The sequence below is a fragment of the Branchiostoma floridae genome, chromosome 16 (genome assembly GCF_000003815.2).
Source record: "Branchiostoma floridae strain S238N-H82 chromosome 16, Bfl_VNyyK, whole genome shotgun sequence".
NCBI lineage: Eukaryota > Metazoa > Chordata > Leptocardii > Amphioxiformes > Branchiostomatidae > Branchiostoma > Branchiostoma floridae.
This window is the reverse complement of record NC_049994.1, coordinates 7,586,090-7,606,522: the sequence shown is the minus strand read 5'-3', so window position 1 is coordinate 7,606,522 and position 20,433 is coordinate 7,586,090. Positions and strand designations below refer to the sequence as shown.

Here is a 20,433-nt window from a genome sequence, read left to right as displayed (position 1 = left end):
TAGGCATGTGGTTTGGCTCAAGCCTCTCATAAGCTTAGCTGTGTAAACAAAGCCATGTAACCCCTCCCCCTATTGTCTACAACAAGTGGTTTAGTCGTGGGAAAGTTTGCACAGGCCGGCACTCGGAGTGCCCTTAGACTCTTCCATTCTAACTGGGTAGTAGGGGTGTTTAGTAAAGAAATTTGATTGCTACTTGCAACTTTCCTCGACTATTACGACACTGGCTTTCAAGTTATAGGATTTTCATTTTGACATCTATTTTAGACAAGTAAATCAGAAACGAAGTCAATAAGAAGATGCAGCTTACTAAAATAAGACCCTGTTGTCATTTATGTATGACCCGGTATTTGTCATTATTTCGACAGCAAACTGCTTGTTTGAAAGTTAGTACAAAACCAGATCACATGACATTGTATGTGTGACACTCAGGTGGCCTTCTTCAATGGTTAGGAGAAAGTTTCTTTTTGCTGAGAAGACCTTTTTAATCCTCCAAAACGACTAGGAAATTGTGCAAAGTAAACTACCTTCCTTTCTTCTCATGTCCTGTGATTGTCACGCCTCATTTATCGCATAAGTACCTATAATAGGGCTCAACCACTGACAAATAGGGGGTGCCATCTTCATTACATAAGATTCTTTAAATAGACCTACAGAGGAAAATTCAATATAATTAAGAAAAATTATGAAAAGAAAAGTCGTCCGTTTTTGGCTGAAACAAGAGCTTTTTTATTCATTCATTTATCTTATGCCAACAGTTGCTCAATTCCAAGCAAAGGTCCGGTAGGGATTTGTAATTATGCAAGTCATGGTGACCTATTTGCCCTGTCTTTTCACTCACTATTGTTCTATAAATACTCTTGTTGTCTTGTGACCGACATAACCTCTCTAGAGTAGCCACAGGCTTCTTGTTATAGCCAATTTCATGGCAATAAAGATACGCCAGTCAGAGTATTATACATGGGTGTGAAAGGCTGGGTCGACCCCCAACTCTTGGCCGTTCGAAAATCACTGTTTCACTGTTCGAACTGTTGCAGCACAACAAAGTCTGATATAGGCAGGCGTTCTTCTGAGGCCTAGAGCACAGGTGAGTGCAGTCGTACTATTAGTCTACTAATCACCCTTTGACATTCTTTATGGACCACCTGCCCACTTTATGGCTGCAGTGTCTTAGATTCTTTCTTCACTGAGTGATACCCAAAGACTACCGCCTATATAGTGGCCTAATGGTCTAGAGTGACCATTTTGGTGAACTCCTTTTAATCATTCCTTTGAGCATGTACTAGTATTACATAGTCTAGTATTGTATTGTAGAATTTTTCTTGTCGTTCGGTTACACAGTTACATAACGATCCCAAAATTCAGGGTCGAGGGATTATTGTTACTACAATCATTTCATCATACAAACTTAGTTTCTTCCATATTACCAATATTCTGGGAGGGAATTGTTACAACATTTTTGTTGCATACAAACATGTTCAAATTCTGATCTTTCAAACCAAAACATGGCCACACATGGCAGATCACCGTTCTGTGTCATTTCTCAGTGGGGTGTCTATTGATTTGACATTTCACCATAGTCTGTGTAAAATTCTTACCATAGTTGTAAAGTTTTAGATGGAGAATAACCTAAGTTTGTCGATACTTTACAAAATACTTTACAAAAAAGTTCATGATTATCGTATCCTACCCTCATATGAAAAAGATTGACACTGAGTGTTTCCAAAGATTAGAATTTTTTGGTGACATGTGCAGTTCATTATGGCCATAAGTAGCCTTCAGTGTGACAGTAATTAGCCCATCTTAGGGGACGGTCTCACTAAATACCGAAAACAACCAAAAACAACTTGAAATCTACCAAAAACTATTTGAAATCTACTGAAAACAACCAAAAACAACTCGAAAAATACTGAAAAAACTCGAAAACGCCTAAAACATATCAAAACAATCATGAACAACAGATCAGAACTCGAAAACAGCCGGAAAACAACTCGTAATGTCTATTTTATCTTCATCTACTGGTTACTATCGAATTATTTTCTTCACTGCCGAGGGAGAGAATGGGGTGATTCTGAAGGAAGGATTCTTCCAGCAAAGGCGATGTAGCCGGTGAAAACACCTTTCCATCAATCACACACTGTTTTATGGTGTAGAGCAGAATCCTTATTTTGATCATTTAGTTATTCAATCCGGAATATGGGGCCTATGTGGTAATACACGTTTGTGGTTGTTCCGTTGTTCCATTTAAACCGATTTGTTGTGGCAGCGGAAATGCGTTATAATTGAGCAAGAAATAAACTAGATTGTTTTGGTTGCTAGAAAAAATATGTAGTACACATTAGCTACATAGACAGCAGAATTTGCCAGCTGTAACTAATAAGCAAACCTATTTTCCAAGCATAGGTTTCGTCGGGAGATAGCAGTGACTGTGATTTCTTGTTGTGGCCAATACTACACCCTGCCCCTACCGTTACCTCTGCTTGGAGTTACAAAATAGATGCCAAGTAGTATAGATATCCATTGATGAATGCAAGTTGACCAAGCAGTCCCCGTGACAGGATCCGTGAATCTGAATTCGAACATCAATATATTCGAACAGGCAAAGGAGATTGTTGACTTAATTATTACTAATATTATATTAATAACATGGGTCGTCAAACAAGCCTATTCTAGCCTAACTCCTGTCCAAAATAAAGTCAAAATTATTAGATGATAGCCCATGGAAATGATTGTCTGTTGTTTATGGTTGTGACGAGTTGTTTTCAGTTGTTTTCGGTAGTTTCAAGTTGTTTTCGGTTGTTTTTGTTATTTAGTGAAAGTTGTCTTCGGTTGTTTTCGGTATTTAGTGAGAGTTGTTTTCGGTTTTTGGTAGTTTTCGGTTGTTTTCGGTATTTTGTGAAAGTTGTTTTCAGTTGTTTTCGGTATTTAGTGGGACCCCAGGGGACATACCATTTAAGGAGCCCCTACTGATCAGAAGATTAGGGGGACCAATTAGCCCCTGACAGTGAGAGACTTAAAGGATGGTCATGGCGTTTAAAAACAGAGAAGATTCACTTCAGGTATTCAGTCAGGCATGAGTTCAGCCTACCACGCCTTTGTGCATTGTGAGTAGGGTTGGGTACTGACACAAAAAGGTCCCGTGAGGTAACGATCCAGGTCCAGAGGATCAGGGCCAGGTCCGGACCTGAACCTGATTGTATGGGAGCACTTGTGAATAGGTGATACTCAAAACGATGGTCCATTTGCCAAAGTATCCAACTTCTACTGGCATTAGAAATCCTGTCTTTGTGTAAACAACACCAATTGCTGCCGTTACCTTAGACAAAGTTTGACTGTGGAAACTTAGTAAAAATGACTATCAACTCTCATCTTCTTCGCTGTTGTTATTTTCTTGGACCAGTAAGTCCAAAAATACATGAACGCCTGCTGGTATAATCTGTTCATTTTTCAATTGGTCCAAAATCTGGTCTACTGTTGTTGTTTTTTCAGGTCTGTTTTTTCCAGACCGGTCTAACACAATAAGCCAGTTTTGTACTGGTATCCACCCCTAATTGTAAGGGCTCCGCTCCTGCTATTCAAGCCTTACCAAGGAAACTTTATAAACTTTACTTTTTTTCCATACACATCCAAACGGATCGACAATTGTCTCCAGTCATATCCAGATCTGAGCTGCTTAAAGCTCAACAAATTTTGAACCAGGAGTTGCAAGTACCTGAGTGTGTAGACCACTAGTTACTGTATATGCATGTAAGTTTGCGGGGATTTACTTTCGCGTAAGCGGGAAAATGGAGTTTTCACAGTGGTTTTAAATTTGTGGAACGACATAGACTGTAGTCAAAAACTATAAGGGAAAAATGTTCACGGTAGTTTTAAGTTCGGGTCAAAGTGGCCACCCCAAAAACCACGAGCATAGAACCACCGCGAACATTTCTACATTTACAGTATACAACACAGTGATACAATGACCAAAATCAAATCCCAGGCCACATATAACTACCTGTAGGAAGTCATCAAAGGTGCTAAAATCGTACAAGAGAGCGTTTTTAGCAATGTCACCTCTACAAAGTTTCTGCCTATAAATCATCATGTCTTTGCCCAATCACATGACTGTCCCTTATCGTGCGGTTTATTGAAAATTCGTCTCGAGTCGTTTTACGGACCCTCACTGCTCCGAGTCAGCCCCTCCCTCTGTTGATGACGCCGGTCGAGTCCCAGATATCAAGCTGACAAAGCCTTTGATATTAAAAGTTTAATAAAAATGTTACAGTGACTGTAGTAATCTTCAGATCAAATAAAGTTTCTGCTGAGTAGACTGTCTTGTAGTCATATCTTTTATAATATATGGTTGTAGGATAAATGTGATCCGATTGGACACCAAACTTGGGTTGATTTGAATACTAGGTAATGGTGAAAGTTAGTTGGCCACACTAATTTATATTCTTGGTTGTGAAATATTTATCTATTTTTGAGGAGTATGTCCCTGTAGCTCAACTGGTAGCAGCTTTGCAGTTGAGCTCCTGGTTCCAAATAGTTTGTAACTGGGAGACCACAGTTCAATCCTGGGTAGGGCATCTCATCAGTTAGGGCTGCACCCGTCTTTCAGAAGGGGTGTAAAATGGGGGTCCCACATTCAATGAGGTGAAGGGAATGTCTAGTCAGTGTAAAATATCCCCTGCTACTGAAACAGCAAGAAAACTGTACAAGTGCAACTAGCTATAGGGCCCAAAGGAACAAACAATTAAAGTGTTTTCCTGCCACTGGTGATAAAAGTTTCCTCTGTCCTTGGTGCTGACTGTGTTTCCCTGTCTCTGGTGCTGACTGTGTTTCCCTGTCCTTGGTGCTGACTGTTTCCCTGTCCATGGTGCTGACTGTGTTTCCCTGTCCTTGGTGCTGACTGTGTTTCCCTGTCTCTGGTGCTGACTGTGTTTCCCTGTCCTTGGTGCTGACTGTGTTTCCCTGTCCTTGGTGCTGACTGTGTTTCCCTGTCCTTGGTGCTGACTGTGTTTCCCTGTCTCTGGTGCTGACTGTGTTTCCCTGTCTCTGGTGCTGACTGTGTTTCCCTGCCCCTGGTGCTAACTATGTTTCCCTTGTCCTTGGTGCTGACTGTGTTTCCCTGTCCCTGGTGCTGACTACGTTACCCTGTTCCTGGTGCTATGTTTCTCTGTCCTTGGTGCTGATTGTGTTTCCTTGCCCCTGGTGCTATGTTTTCCTGTCCCTGGTGCTGACTTTGTTTCCCTGTCCCTGCACTAAGAGTAGTAAACATATTTTTTCTCGACATAACCATTTTACTGCCTCCAGCTTTCATGTTTTTTTCCATCCCACTCATTGTTTTAGAGCCCATCGCTTTTGTTGCAAAAATAGCTTTTCATCAATTTCAAGTCATAAAGTTTAGCTTTTGAGTCATGAAGTTCCCATTTATTGCTTGGGAGCCAATGTCATTAATTTTCGTTTTTAAATCTGTCATCTTAAGCTTACCAAAATACATTTTCATCAGTTTACTAATATTCAATTACATTTGACTAACACGATGAAATTTTTGTCTGTCCCGGCATGCAAATTTCCATCCTAATACCAAACAACAGGTTCTAGAGACAGCTCTGTAAGAAATAGTGCAATACCTGTTGAAAAACACAGAAGAGAGACCTGGAGCACTAAGGAGTGATGTGAAACAGATAGCTGTATTCAGCATGCCCAAGCTAAGAGGAAAAGTACCAGGCGGCGGTGTTCCCGCAGGGCATTATTCTATCTTATCAATGCATGAAGGAGAGGCGGGATTGCGAATGTCGGGTGGGTGTGGCCGTCACGCTGACTCCACCCAGAGGCACCCACGGAAGGTCGCGCTTGACGCACGCACGTCTCTCCCGGACAGCTTAAAAGCGCGGAAATTTCCCGACTCGACAGATCCCAACTTTACATCCACTCTTACCTGAACTGAACTTTCCTCTCTGCAACTTGTCTTCCAGCACTTGTAGGTATGTGGCGAACAGGTCTTTGTTTTACCAGATATTGCAGTGGTACTTTTAAGTATTACCACTATACAAAGCATCCAGATAGTACATATATTTCGCTTGCCTACATGTTTCCCTGTCCTTGGTGCTGATTGTGTTTCCCAACTATTCGATCTGTTCTGAAATCACATTTCAGGTGCTTTGTACCAAAAAGGCGTTTGAGTGCGTTTGCCTTGGCAAGCTTTTTCTCACGCTGGTTATTTCCGTCACATTTTTCTACCTCCATTTTGGTCGACATCGGGTTACTATCATACTAGTAATTGCTCTTATTTATATGTAGAGTTACATTCTTAATTACTAAGAGCTTCTGGTATGTCTTTAATAGCCTTATATACACAAGTATGCCACAATTTTGTCTTAGGTATCACTTACAGCAGGTGGTTTTTACATGTGCTTTTGGCTTCATCTTTTTATCCGCGGCATCACACTAGCAGCTATGCAAGCTCCGTGATTTGTCAAAATTTTTCAAAGGAATTTTTGATGACCCCATAATCTAGCTTTTACAAAGTTCTATCATTATGTTGCCAATTCACTTTTTTCTTCCATAGATTTCTTAATGCTCAGTTCATTGTTAGGAATTGTGGATCAAGCAAGTGGTTTTGACAGTCCTTTGATGCACTGACTGAGAGAGATTTTTCCTATTGACAATATGTCTCTATTCTATGCCACGATATGAATAGCATTTTTCATCCATTCCATCAATTTTCTTAACGGTCTGGTTTATGATTTTATTTTAGGAATTTGATCTCGGATGACTTTATTTGGTGTGTGTATTTCAATGCGACAGTGCATTAGTTGTTAGCATAAAGCTAAATACTCTTACTTAACTATTAGTAGGCTTTATCCAGTGCTTTGTGCAGTTTCTGCTCAGTAAGCGACTGATACAACATGGGATTCTGTCACACAAGGATGTAGCAACTGATTTCGTAAATAGTACAGTACAGGCCACAAAATATGCAGAATATGGCAGAATACACTGCGGTGTGAAGTCCTGTGAAATATCACAGGACGTCCTACGTAAGATTGCAGAATGTCCCCTAGAGCTTGTTTGTTTTGCAGAATGTTCAAGATGTTGCTCTTGTCAAACCTCCTTGGTCAAATGTATGAAACTTTTGACATAACGACTCTATTTCCAGGACGGCTTCTTGAGATTCAATGAGATTTCAATTCTTAAGATTTTCAGATTTTTAGAGTTGCTTAGGCTTAAACTCAGCCTGCGCACTTTTTTCTTTTCCAGACTTTTCCAGATGAAATTATAATCATGATCTTTTGTCCCTCTGAGGACTGCAATAGCCATGGCCAGATCTAACTTAGGTCCAAATAATATGCAAAGGAAGGGTTGCCCAATCACTCCTTAATAAGACCAAGACAAGAAATTTCTATAGACCTTGAAATATTCATGGTTTTATTTCTGCTATAGCTGTCAATTTATGACACTGCAGATACAAATTATATTCCTAATAGTCTTTACTACAGAATTGCTTCATCCGTAAACTTAAAAAAGAAACATTTCGAAAACCTTTTCCCCTTAAGTCCCCGCAAAGGTGAATGAACTTACGGTATTCTTTTGTTTTGTCCTGACTCTTCCAGCTGACATCGCCATGAGCAACATCCTGACCAGCCTTGAGGACAGCAGCTTCTCCTGTAGTTGTGCCAAAGAGATGATCAATGGAGGCATCGACGGACACCTCAACGACTGCTCCGTCAGGAACCTCAAATCCTCCCTCAACGACGACACCGCCAACGTCAAGGCACCCAAGAAGGACCCCCTCCCCAAAGACGAAGAAGACTTCTTGAAGGCCGTCTTCCAGGTCATACTGGAGGATGGCGTGAGGAAAGGGCGGGATATCACGCAGAAGGTCGTTGACTTCCACCAGCCTGACGAGCTGAGGACCCTGCTGGACCTGGAGATTCGGGACACACCCGAGGATCACCAGGCTCTGATCAAGCACATGAAGGACACCGTAAAGTACAGCGTCAGAACAAGTAAGAGACATTCACTTAATACACCACTGTAGTTCAACTTTATCTGCGGAGTAATCTATATCCATTGTTTTTAAAAACATGGTATCTAGGACTATCAAGATGATGGACAGTGGTCTCAAGCTGCAGTATTTTCAAAATATTTCAGTTTGTAACCACCGCCCTTTAATATCCCTAAATAATGCTGTTTTTTAAAACGGATATAAGTTACCTTACAGATAAAGGTGAACTAGCATCGTGCATGTTTAGTATTGCCCATATAGTTGCAACGCCCTTACATGTGTCAGCCACCTAACACTTGAGGTGTGAGAATCAAAGGTTGTCAGACCATTGTTTGTTTGTTGCGTCATAAGTAGCGTTGTGTATGGCGTAACAGGTAGATTGTTGGGCTCGAAACCTAGAGGTCCCAAGTTTGTCACTCGCCATGGCCCCGACATGGTGCCTTTTGGAAAGGCACTTAATATGACCTTCCTCACTTCACTTAGACTTAGAGGCTTAATTGAAGAAAGTTTTTGACGTCTTAAAGTTTTTGGTTTGGAAAAACAAATTTAATCATTCTGCACTCTCTACAAAACTTTTCTCCCAAAAGATGAATTGAAGACATTAAAGCTGATGAGGTATTATAAGTTCAAACCCAATCCAGTTTTATTAAGAATAACCCATTAAGTTAATTATTGATACGAAAATGAACCCATGTAAATTAAAAGCATCAGTTCTGTGGTGTCATCTACACAAACTTAATTTCCGGTGCAGCTTTAGTTTTGCAAGCGGGGAGATTTTAACTTGATGTCATTGAAAACAATTATCATCATTTTACAATTACACGTGACATAACATATTGCAAACAATATACTAATAGATGTACAATAAGTGGAAATGAAAATCGAATAATCTGTCATTGTTGTTGTCAATAATCATAAAATTCAATACCAGTACACATTAATTTAGTATCATTGAGACTTAATGACAACTATGCTTTAGGTTTTGACGGTTACACATCTATGTTCTGACACCCCTATCTTCTGATACCCCAATGTTCCAACACCCCTTACATTGTCAGTCACAATATTTCAACACCCCTATTTTCTGACACCCCAATGTTTCGACACTCCTTACAATATTCCATCACCCCTTGTTCCGACACCCTATATATGTTCTGACACCCCAATTGTTTGACACCCTATTTCCTGACACCACTAATAGACCCTATCATTGGAGATTAGGAAATTATGGGTGTTGTCTTACATATAGGGGTGTTGGGACATAGGTATTGGGGAACCATTAATTATTGCTGTCAGAATGCAGGTGCGTCGTAATGTTGGGCAGTCAGAAGGTCTACCATCAGTCTCAGAGTCCATGAAAAATGGAAGTTGTAATTGTTCTTTGTGTGTCTGTTTGTGCTTCTGGGAATTCGTTGTCAGTAGAAATTAAGAGAGGCGAAGCAATTGTGCTTATGTAGGTAGGTCTTGCTATGGGAAGACAAGCTTAAATGGCCTCCAGGCGGCTATCCTTGGTACTGCAGCAAATCTTTGTTTTTGTTTGTTTTTCCATCTTTTGTCCTGGACATGCTATGGTCTTGAATTTTTGTGTCAGATAGCTTTTTTTTTATATAAACTTTCATACAGGATAAGCTGCTGGACTGTTGACAGTAGACAAAACTCTGTTCAATATGTGCAGAGGAAAGAGTTATGAATATTTTAATGTCAGGACAAATTTGTGAAGGTTTGAGCCTCAAGTATTAAAGCTTATTTCTCCTTTTCTCTTCTCTCCTTAAATTTTTCCATAATTGTCACGTAGAAGCTGACTTTTGGAAAAATGGTGACATAAACAGAACAATGTATTTCCAGAGCCTTTAGTTCACTGGGATGAGTCACTGCAACCCATTCTTCCCTCTCTAAGAATATGTCAGAAAATGATTCTTGTATTTACATCTACTGATCTCTTGGCCACTGAACCCTGAAGAGAAGACTGAAAGGACTCCGTAACCTTGTGACCTCCCACTGTTCCCATCGCACGTTTACTTCATTAGAACTGACAACCTCCAAGAAGGACAATATACTGGGTCATCTAAACGTACTGTAAATTCCTTTATCTTTGCAGGAATTCAATGTCATGCCATAGGAGGAAGAGGAGATTTTTGCAGTCCTAAATTATGTTCACGGTGAAAATACAACTCACTGTTTCAAAATCTAAAATGATTCTCAGGGAAGGCATCATGCTTGCTTGATGCAGTCTTATGCCTGAGTTTTTCCTTTGCTAAAATGGAAATCTTTGTATATGCTGCCTTTTTATATCTGATTCAGACTAGTTGCATTGCAATCAAAAAGACAGGTTACCGTTGCTTTTAAAACACCTTAGTGGCACAAATATTCTCCACTGATAAACTTATACTCTCTAGCATTGAAGATTTAGTCTAGATTGATAGAATAGCAGTTTTAGGCCACATTCCATCTGAGACAATGAAATAGACGGACCTGGTACTACTTTAATTTGTTTAACCTTTGACCTGGAAAGTGGCCAATATATCCTTCAAACATCATCAGTCTGTCCACAGGTTTACGACCCCTTTGTGTTCCGAATGGTACGGGCCAAAGGTCGTCGGCAGTAATGTAATGTGATAGGTACTATCAATGAAACATGAATGAACACACTCGGAAAATAATAGGTATAAGGCCACTCCAGTTTGATTTTTGTTTCTCAAATTTTGAAAAAGATAATGCAAGATTGAACTAGAAAGGCAACATTTGCAAACAAATACATGACTTTCACGCGGTCTAACCTATCAAAACTAAAACACATTTCCTTATTATGATGACCAGCCTCTCCACACTCCACATTTGTCCTGCCACTTGCTACATGTACATAATGTAATAGTAGTATTCACATGGTACCTGATACCTCACCTGTAACCATGGTGACAGCCATCTGCTCAAGGTCTGATTTGTTTGGAGAAGAAGAAATGGTTGAAAAACATTATGTTTCCCTTCCTCAAAAGTAAACATAAATATAAATACATTTGTACAAACAAGAAAACAGACTCACAGTTTCAGCCAGTTAACAGTCATACTCAGATGCCATTTTTCTTTCCAGCTCTCTATTTTCATTATATTTCCCCTTGCTAAAATTTTAGATGAAAATGTATTAAGAAATAAGGAAAAATATATATATGTGTGGCCTGAGCTGCCCAAACCTGGAAATGTTTCAAAGCGAGGCCGTCACTGTCCACTTAACTTTAAGGTCTGTAGTCTGCGTGTAATTGATTGATTTCCGAGTGTCAGCTACCTACTTCATAACTGTCAATTTAACACTTACCAGAGGAACTCATTATGCATGCTGCATTACCCCCTCACAAAGACTGGTACAAAGCATTTGATTCACCCTGCATTACCCGTAATTTGTCATATATCCATAAAGTGTCTGATTCCACAATGCTTTAGTTTACATTGCAATGTCATGACATCATATTAGGTCCTACAAGCAAAATCTGGTATTTAGCATAATTCTTGGATAGAAATCAATTTTGATGTTCTGAATCTACTAGCTGCATCCAAACCAAACAGAAGAATACAAACACTTTGTGTAAAAAGTATACAGCCAGCTTAGCACACTTGCTTGCTTGTTCGCTCACTTGCTTGCCTGCTCAGTCAGTCAGTCAGTGCCAGCAGTCAGTCAGTCAGTCAGTCAGTCAGTCACTCACTCACTCACTCACTCACTCACTCACTCACTCACTCACTCACTCACTCACTCACTCACTCACTCACTCACTTATTCACTCAAGCAACCAACCAACCAATGAATCAATTGCATGTACCGGATTACTAAAAGAATATTTGAGAATTTTAGGCAGTATCATTAGTTTCTACAGATCAAAAGGTGTTCAATTTTTTTTGCCATGATAAACTACTGTTACTCTTTCAATGAGGTCTATGCACCGCATTTTACGCACTGAAAATGTTCTTATCATCTTTCTCAATACTCCTTCAGAAGTGTATAAATGCCTGTGCTAATCGCAGCTGGGAAGTGTTCCTACAACTAGAGTATTACTGTCTGTCTGTACCCTAAATGCAGGTAATTTATTTTCCTTGATCAAAGTAGCTGATAGCAAGTAGAAAGGGTCTTTATGAATGAGTGATGTCCCAGTTGGTATCAGAGAATGGACTTATCAAACCGGTCCACCGTCCTATCAATTTTTCCCAACTGCCGCTCCGTTTGGTGCTTATGAGTTTTAATATCGCGGGATATGAAGAAAAATGATGGGGTTGATATGCAGGGTTCCCTTTGAGTCTGCTAAATGGTGCAGTTTTTATCGGGGCGCATTTTGTCTGAAAGACGAGAATCATTCATTTATTGGAAACAAAACAGGGAGAACGTATTCATGGGGTTATCGTGTACATGTCTATGAAATATGTAATGGAGCCAGACTGGCAGACGGATTGAGAAGAAAAGACTTAATAGGATAAGAAACTAGGGATGTCTCCTAAGAATGTCATTACAGCTTATTTTGTCTTAGGATAAGTTCAATATATACATCAAGTAAAACTGATATAAGTTATTTCACAGCTAAATCTTGCCATGTCTTTTCCCCCGCATGTGATTTAGAATGGTAGAGGCTAGGATTTGTGAGAAATGGAGATAAGCTTATTTTTTTTCCCAGTACTTTGGAAGTGTGGTGAACTTCTTAATGAACTGAAAGGAGGCAGAAAAGTTTAGGAAGAAATAACTTTTACAGATTCTGAAATGTTCAATATTGGCATGTGTGATTGGAAGGTGACCACCTGTTCATAATTCTATTGTTTGCTTGTAATTGTAAAATGTTAAGTGTTTTACACGGTAACAGTGTACAATCTTGACAAAAAAATCATTGTTTTGATACAGGCCTATATTATTTTCTACTGGGAGCCTTTTCCCATTTTACATCCCTTCCAAAAGGCAGATGCAGCCCTAACCAGATGCCCCATCCAGGGTTGAACCAGGACCTCAACTATGAGCCCGCTACCAGTTGAGCTACAGGGACCTACCACAATCTGTACATGTAGCTGTTGCAAATTTCCTCTTTATCAGTTTCTTAAATTTGACGAGGGCCGCCTGACTGGATTCCCGCGGGGAAGGCGTGCACTCCGGTCAGATCCAGGCTTTATCTACACGAGAGCAGACCACAGTTTAGCTTCGGGGAGGGCGGAATGTTTATAAATTAGCAGACTGATATCTACAACGCCATTTCCTGGAGCTTGTTAGATAGCGCCAATATGTGATCCGTATTTTCATTGCCTTGAGTCGAGAGAAGTTGCAACGTTACAGTTAGCGCGGCCCAAACTTTGTGGAATTAGGTGGTGTTAGTCTTACTTTTAGGCAATGATATATGGAATGCTAGTTTCACCTTTATCTGCTGGGTAACCTATATTCTTTGTATTTAAAAACAGTGTATTTGGAGATATCAAGTTGATGGACGGTGGTTTCAAACTGCATTATCTTTAACATTTTTACGTATTGCAATTTAAAACCAACGTTCGTCGACTGCATATCCCTAAATACCGTTTTTGAATGCAACGGATATAAGTTAGCCCTCGGATTAAGGTACACCAGCGTTAGCCTGGTTCTACATGTATTAACGGAAATGCCTCTTAAGTATTATGTTCATGGTGATGTATTTTGTGGCACAGCGAAAATGCAGTGTTTGCAATGGTTTTTAGTCTATAGTTGAAATAGGCACTTGGCGGGCACAATTTTTTTCTCTTGTTTAAACATCAAAGAGGTTATTACCACTAAAAACAAAAATATTTTAACCATGCAAAAATTTCAACAATTACAGTTGATAAGCTGCAATACTGCGAATTCAATTACTTTTTTGCAGTGGCTTTATTATGTGTTTGGAGCAGAAAGGAGGCTTTTGTGGTGTTGAAAATTTGCAGTCAAAACAATACTGTAGCAAAACAAACACATGTCTACAGTGTCATGATTTTGCAATAGAGAGAAACCGCAGAAGTACATGTAACACAACCGTGAATATTTCAAGATATACAGTCACTGTGGTTTTTTTTGGGTTTAAAGTGGTACCTGTCCTTGGTGCTGAATGCGCATGCCTTGAACGACCATTTTCATGGTACTGAATGGCTGTTCTTAAGATTGATTTAAATACTGAATATGCTTGAGGCACAGTTCTAAGGGAAACCTTGCTTGTGGTGTTGTACATGGCAGTCCAAGACTTCACAAGAGTAGTCTCCTTTGCAGTCTTTAGGAGCAGTGGCATTTATTTTCTTAGAGAGTGCTGATTCGTCATTTCCAAAATGGGTAAGATTCTCTATGCTGAGAAAAGTTTTGCCATAGAGTGCCCATTTTTCCAGGCTAAAGTTCATCAATTCAAGCATCCTTTCCTGAATCTACCACATGAAGCATTACATGTAGCCTTGAATATATCAGAGCTTACACAGAAAAGTGCACTTTGGCTGCTAAATTTGTTTTGCATTTAGCGTCTTTGTAGATGCTCTTGGGAAATCCTTGACAATAAGGAGCTCAACTGAGACAGTCAGGCACTAAGAAGTGAAGTGTCTTTCAACGGATTTTAAAGGCATGCAGATACATCATTTGCTTTAGGCTATAGCAAGTAGATTCTATGGATGACATCAGGGCGGTCATTGATTTTAGCCTGATTTGAGAAAAAAACTTTTTTACCCACCGTGTTTTTTTCGCCAATCACTACTTTTGTAGTCTGCAGAGGATGTCCATAAACTTTACTTGCTGTGGCCTTATTCCATATATTGTAAATGCAGAAATGTTTGCGGTGGATTAATGTTCGCAGTTTTATGTGTTAACTTAAAACCACCGCGAACATTTTTCTATTATGGTATAAGACTGCAATCTATGGTGTTACCACGAAATTAAAACCACCGCGAAAAGTCCTTTTAACGGCTACCGCGAAATTTAATCCCCGCGAACTTAAATGCATTTACAGTACTTTAGGTGAAGTAATTCAGCTACAACAAATCAGGCTGGGTAGAGGGGTTAAATTATGTGTATCACAACAGGACAAAAGAGTGGAACAGTTACTATGTTCTAAAATTCTTTACTATTTTGTTACACTATTATAGAATAGGATGCAAAAAAGTACAGATGATATTACATTAAACAAGCCGCAATTCTATTCCGGAAAAACAATTTAATTCCGGACTGCACGTCAATAACTCAAAAATGCTTAACCCAATCTTGTTCATATTTTTATTGAGTACATAGCAGGGGGTGACTAATACGCGGAACACATTAATAAGTCCCTAGGGAGAAGTCCAATTATACATAGGTATGCTATAATTATACATAAATTTTTCCAGTATACATAATTATACATAACACTTTTTTTTGGTATACATAATTATACATATCCCTTTTTACCACTATACATAATTATACATATCCTTTTTTACCACTATACATAATTATACATATCACTTTTCACTATTATACATAGTAACCATAACCCATTTGGCTATTATACATAATTATACATATCCCTTTTCACCGTTATACATAATTATATATAACCAGTATAGACAATTATTGATAATGCATACATATAATTTATATTGACATTTTATGTAATGTGAAATTGTGTCAAGTGAACATCCTTGAAAGATTTCCTGATATTACAATACAGTTAATCTCATATCTTATGGATTAGGCTTTTGTAAAATCCTTTTGTGATTACACTATTTGACAATTTTGTGCCCATGACAATGTTCGCTTTTGGTGCTCAGATTTTGGGCGAAACTGCCTGCTTGTAGTCCTCAAAAGGATCTTTACTAGAAACCACATTTCTCCGTAGCAGGGACAATTTCAACAGTTTTGGTGAGCTAATACTTCGGTACAGACGTTACTCATCCTTTATTCACTGCATTTGTTTATCATCATATTTCCAAGTCAGTAATGCCATGTACTGTGACATCATTTCATGCAAATATCATGACATTTTATCTATAATGAAATAAATGGGAAATGGTTTGGGTTTCCAGATTTTTATGCACATCCCCGACTTGCGTTCAACTGCCATGCAATTTGCTGAAGTCAACTGTTACAGTATTCAACTAGTCTATTTAAAAAATGAATTTATATATATGTGTATATTATATACTACTACTAGTTCATCTTTATCTGTGGGTGCCCTTTATCCGTTGTGTTTTTAACAAGGAATTTTAGGCATGTCAAGTTGCCAGGCTTTGGTTTCAAATTGTAATATTTTCAAATTATGCAGTTTGAAACCGTCATCCATCGACCTGATCCCTAGATACCCCAACTTTAAAACAAACGGATATAGGTTACCCCGTGGATAATGGTGAACTAGTGTTACCACCCAATGCCACACCAAATTAATTTATTGCGTCTCGGATTTTTTCAGAAACAAATTGGACTGACAGGTAAGAAAAAATTTCAAAAGGTCGGGGGTGAAGATATATGGCTTAAATAACACATACCACACAGGACATAGGTGTGCCTTAAAACTTGTTTTATTCAAACTTACTTGTTGGATATATTTACATGAAACAGTAATAGTAGGAACATCACTTCAAACAAAATATAACAGCATCATGAAATCTTCAGAATGCTACACTACATGAAAATTTGTGAACTCTACATCAGTCTAGAAACAGGTAGTAAGGTTGGGGTGCCCTGATAAGCTAATCATTGGAGCATGTAAGAAAACTACAGTCTGGAAGACTGCAAGGTACTATCAACTAAATTCTGAACTACTGCTTTATTCAACCTTACTTGTTGGGTAGTAACATTTACATGAAAAAAATGGTACTAGGAACATCACTTCAAACAAAATATAATAGCATCAAGAAATCTGAGCTTCTCAGAATGCTACACTACATGAAATGTGAACTCTACATCAGTCTCCTAACAGGTAGTAAGGGTGGGGTGCCCTGATAGGCTTGAATCATTGGAGCATGTAAGAAAACTACAGTCTGGAAGACTTCAGGGTACTATCAACTAAATACTAAACTACTTTGAGTAATGGTACATTCCATAGTCTTATGTGTCTGGAAGGGAAACCCAAGTCATAAACCACCTTGTATGCTAATTGTGGTTTCTTTGACCAACCAATCAGGCTTTACACAATGTCATGTATCTTATGATGTACCACTCAGGGTGTTTACCCTTTATTAACACACGATGATCAACTATTGTGTGAGGTACAATAACATTGAAAACAAAAACATTATCATCATCAACGATGTGCATAATATTACCCCATAGGCTTAGACTTTGACATGAAATGGAGTTAACTTTATTGGAGTTGACTTTTTTCATGCAGTCAAACCTTTACTTTCGTGCCTTTTTTGGACATGACCTCTGAACATCTGCCTTTTGCAGTTTTCTTTTCCTGTTTCCTGGTTTCCCCTTCACCACAATTTGAATTGGTGCTTTGTTCTTTCTGCTTAATTTCTCCAATGAAGCCCTTGTTTCATCATTAATAACTGATTTTTCATCCAGGGGTGGCATATGATGTTTAAGGTGACTCAACCTCCAAGCTGGTTTTCCTGGTTGCCTTTCCTCATCTACTAAGAATTTTGTCCAAAATGTGGTGAAGGAAACTTTGTCCATTGGGGTTTCTGCCCACTTTTCTAAATCTTCTTCAACTGACTTCAATGCAATCTTGTGTTCTACTATTCTACTGTCAAGCTCATTTATTTTCCACTCTTTTACAGATGTGCATTTGGGGAATTGGGGGATGAATCTATTCACAGGGATGTCAACTTCTGGTTCCTCGGGGTCGGGCCACAGCTTTGCTTTTAGTTGGACTTTTCCACTTACAAGCTTGGCTGTGAACTGGTGTGGTCGTGAGTGACCAGAAATGGCGGCAATTTCCTTGTCAATGATGTCCCGAAAGTCCCACATACTGGTCATGAGTCTAAAAAAGAAGAAATGATAAATGCGTTATTTAAATGACAATGCTAACATTTATCATCAGAAATCAGGAGATGGTGCTGTTGTTTGTGGTTGGGTAAAAGTAGAGTCACTCTAGACTTAGAATGGTAGACTATAGAATCTGATTCAAACAAACTACATTCAAACATACTCGTGCTACTATTTGCTGATTCCTAAATCATTATGAATGTTTATAGCTTCAGATAAAGATGTGAAATTTTGCCATGTAGTGAGCTATGAAAAAAAAGAAATCACAATGAATTGGTGATGGCCTTTTGAAGGAAAAAAAGACCTCACAAGGAAGAGGACAACAAGCACAATTGAAAATAACAATTGAATATTACAAGAGAGGCAAAACACAACAGTTTAAGCAAAATGACATTCCGTGTTCAAAGTACATTTTGTGTATAAGAAATATGTTACATTAAAGTGGTTACAGCCTAAAAAATGTTCCAAGAATGCACACTGGTGTAACAAATGTGTTTCTTAAATGAAGTTCCTACTAGTAGCTCGAGCTCTATGGTATTTCTGGCTTCCTTCAGTCTTGGCTTAGGGCCTTCCTTACGGAGAGAACCCAGAGTGTTGTCTTTGACCGTGGAACATCTAAAGCTGTCAAGGTCACCTCTGGAGTTCCGCAGGGTACTGTGTTAGGCCCTCTGCTATTCCTGCTCTATATTAACGACCTACCCGATTCCGTAGACTCACATGTTCGACTATTTGCTGACGATTGCTTGATTTATCGAACTATCAGCAAGCCTTCTGACGCCCAAGGTCTGCAGTCTGACCTCGATGCGTTAACAGAATGGCAAAATGGTTGGCTTATGTTGTTCAACCCCTCTATATGTCATCCTCCATAACACCCGTAAGAAGCACCCCATCTTAACTCAGTACTCCTTCTGTGGAGAAGCCCTCACCGGTGTTAAGTCCTACCCCTATCTTGGAATACAACTGTCCAACGATCTGCGGTGGGACACCCATATCAACCACGCCACTAGCAAAGCTGGTAAGGTCCTAGGAGTCATTCGGCGCAACTTGACCCATTTTCCATCTAGGGTCAAGGCCACTTGTTACAAAGCGCTGGTACGGCCTCACTTGGAATATAGTGCCATCGTCTGGGACCCGTACACCAACAAAGGGATGCAGGTAGTGGAGGCCGTCCAGCGCAGGGCTGCCCAAGTGACCCTTAATGACTTAGTAACCGGCAGACTAGCAGCGTGACACAAAGCAGCGGTTCCCCCATATGATGCCCCATGCAGGGCCATTTGGGGCTATAAGAATGTAGATGATGTAGTTGTAGTAGCTAAAATTCACATCTCTTTCCTTAAAGATGAAAACAGATTTATTGAAGAGACTGGTATTTCTATCCACTACATTCACATGTCAGAAATGCTTGAAGATATTAAATACCATACCTGCAGTCTGGGTTTGGTGTATATGCCTTTGTCAAGTGTTGGAACAGTTCTGGAATCGTTGGTGCATCTTCCCTTTCTAAATGTGTCGAGAATCTGCTAAACATCTGGTCGATGTCCTCATGTGTGTGTCCTGGCATAAGATAGCCCAACTTCACCTGTTGTACAAATGCAAATAACAGAAAGCCTCTTTAGAATGCTTATGGTGCTGTTAAATGATTCATCTCATAAAGAAATACTTATTGAATTAAGAAGGCTAATAATTATAGGTAATTTTCCAAAGATATTTCAAAGTCCCAATTTAAAAGAATAACTCCCGGACCACCTCCTACTACATACACACAGAAAAGCTCATAAAATGGGTAATAAGCTCCTTAGCAAGCAAAAATTATTCAAGTTACAACAGACAGGCCAAATGTCAGACATTGTTACCATCTGTCACCCAGCATCTGCCTTCATTGATATTTTCCATTGGTGGTGATCAATTCATTATGATTCCTTACCTTTCTAAAGATTCTGAGGTGCACCAGCCAGGCAGCAAAAGCAATGATGTATTTGTTTTTACACTCCTTTGCTGAATTATCCAGCTGTAGGTATAAGGTGTTTGGAAGGCGGCCACTGTAATCCTGCACACAAAACAAAAGAAGGCTTTAGACATTCTGAATAGTTTTTTACTTAACTAAGGAACCAAAAGAATTATCAGGGATTGAAAGTCGTGTTTTCTAAGGCAATTTTGAACTTATTTCTATGCGTAGGAAGTCTGAATATCAGTACCCCAATGTACGAGTGAAGATATGATGCCATTGTGTGCTGACAACTCTCTCTCTCTCGCTCTTTCTCTCTCTCTCTACTATAGGGGCAGTTTTTTTTTTTTAAGTTTTCCGACCGTGCGGGAACTTAATAGCTTCTGGAGATACCCGGTATTCGACCATGTGAAGTTTCGATTTGGTTCTAACTTGTCAAAGGAAAACAGTTATCCCGGGCTTATATATTGGTGGCACCAATAAACAAAGGACTCCTTTTGTGGCCTGTTTCTACCCTATTTCTAAATGCCCAAAGTATGAAAAAATTATAAATGTGCAAATGTTGTAATGTATACAGATTGCTGAGTCCTTTAA

The 20,433-nt window shown here is 39.2% G+C and overlaps 2 protein-coding genes across 8 annotated transcripts in view; one reads left to right on the top strand and one right to left on the bottom strand.

Moving 5' to 3' along the window:
* Positions 1 to 20,433, top strand: part of LOC118432702 (cysteine sulfinic acid decarboxylase-like) — a 79,210-nt gene that overhangs the window by 20,362 nt on the left and 38,415 nt on the right. For 5 of the 7 annotated variants that reach the window (XM_035844310.1, XM_035844316.1, XM_035844311.1 and 2 more), the window contains exon 2: positions 7,596 to 7,991. In XM_035844310.1, coding sequence (XP_035700203.1) covers positions 7,596 to 7,991 — 396 coding nt within the window. Of the gene's footprint in view, positions 1 to 827; positions 1,085 to 5,445; positions 5,970 to 7,595; positions 7,992 to 20,433 lie in introns of those variants that run through there. The other 2 variants (XM_035844313.1, XM_035844317.1) reach the window with 2 other exon arrangements.
* LOC118432704 lies at positions 16,628 to 19,462 on the bottom strand. Its single transcript, XM_035844320.1, has 2 exons — positions 19,319 to 19,462; positions 16,628 to 17,889 (listed from the first exon to the last, which is right to left on the bottom strand). Exons 1-2 carry the CDS (start codon positions 19,453 to 19,455, stop codon positions 17,301 to 17,303), a joined length of 726 nt encoding a protein of 241 aa, XP_035700213.1. The 5' UTR covers positions 19,456 to 19,462; the 3' UTR covers positions 16,628 to 17,300.

Excerpts from the sequence above, each read along its gene's own strand:
- LOC118432704 (XM_035844320.1), bottom strand. The coding sequence starts at position 19,455 with ATGCCAGGACACACACATGAGGACATCGACCAGATGTTTAGCAGATTC. Across the intron at positions 17,890-19,318 it reads ACACCAAACCCAGACTGCAG|ACTCATGACCAGTATGTGGG; the intron begins GTATGGTATTTA and ends CTTCTTTTTTAG.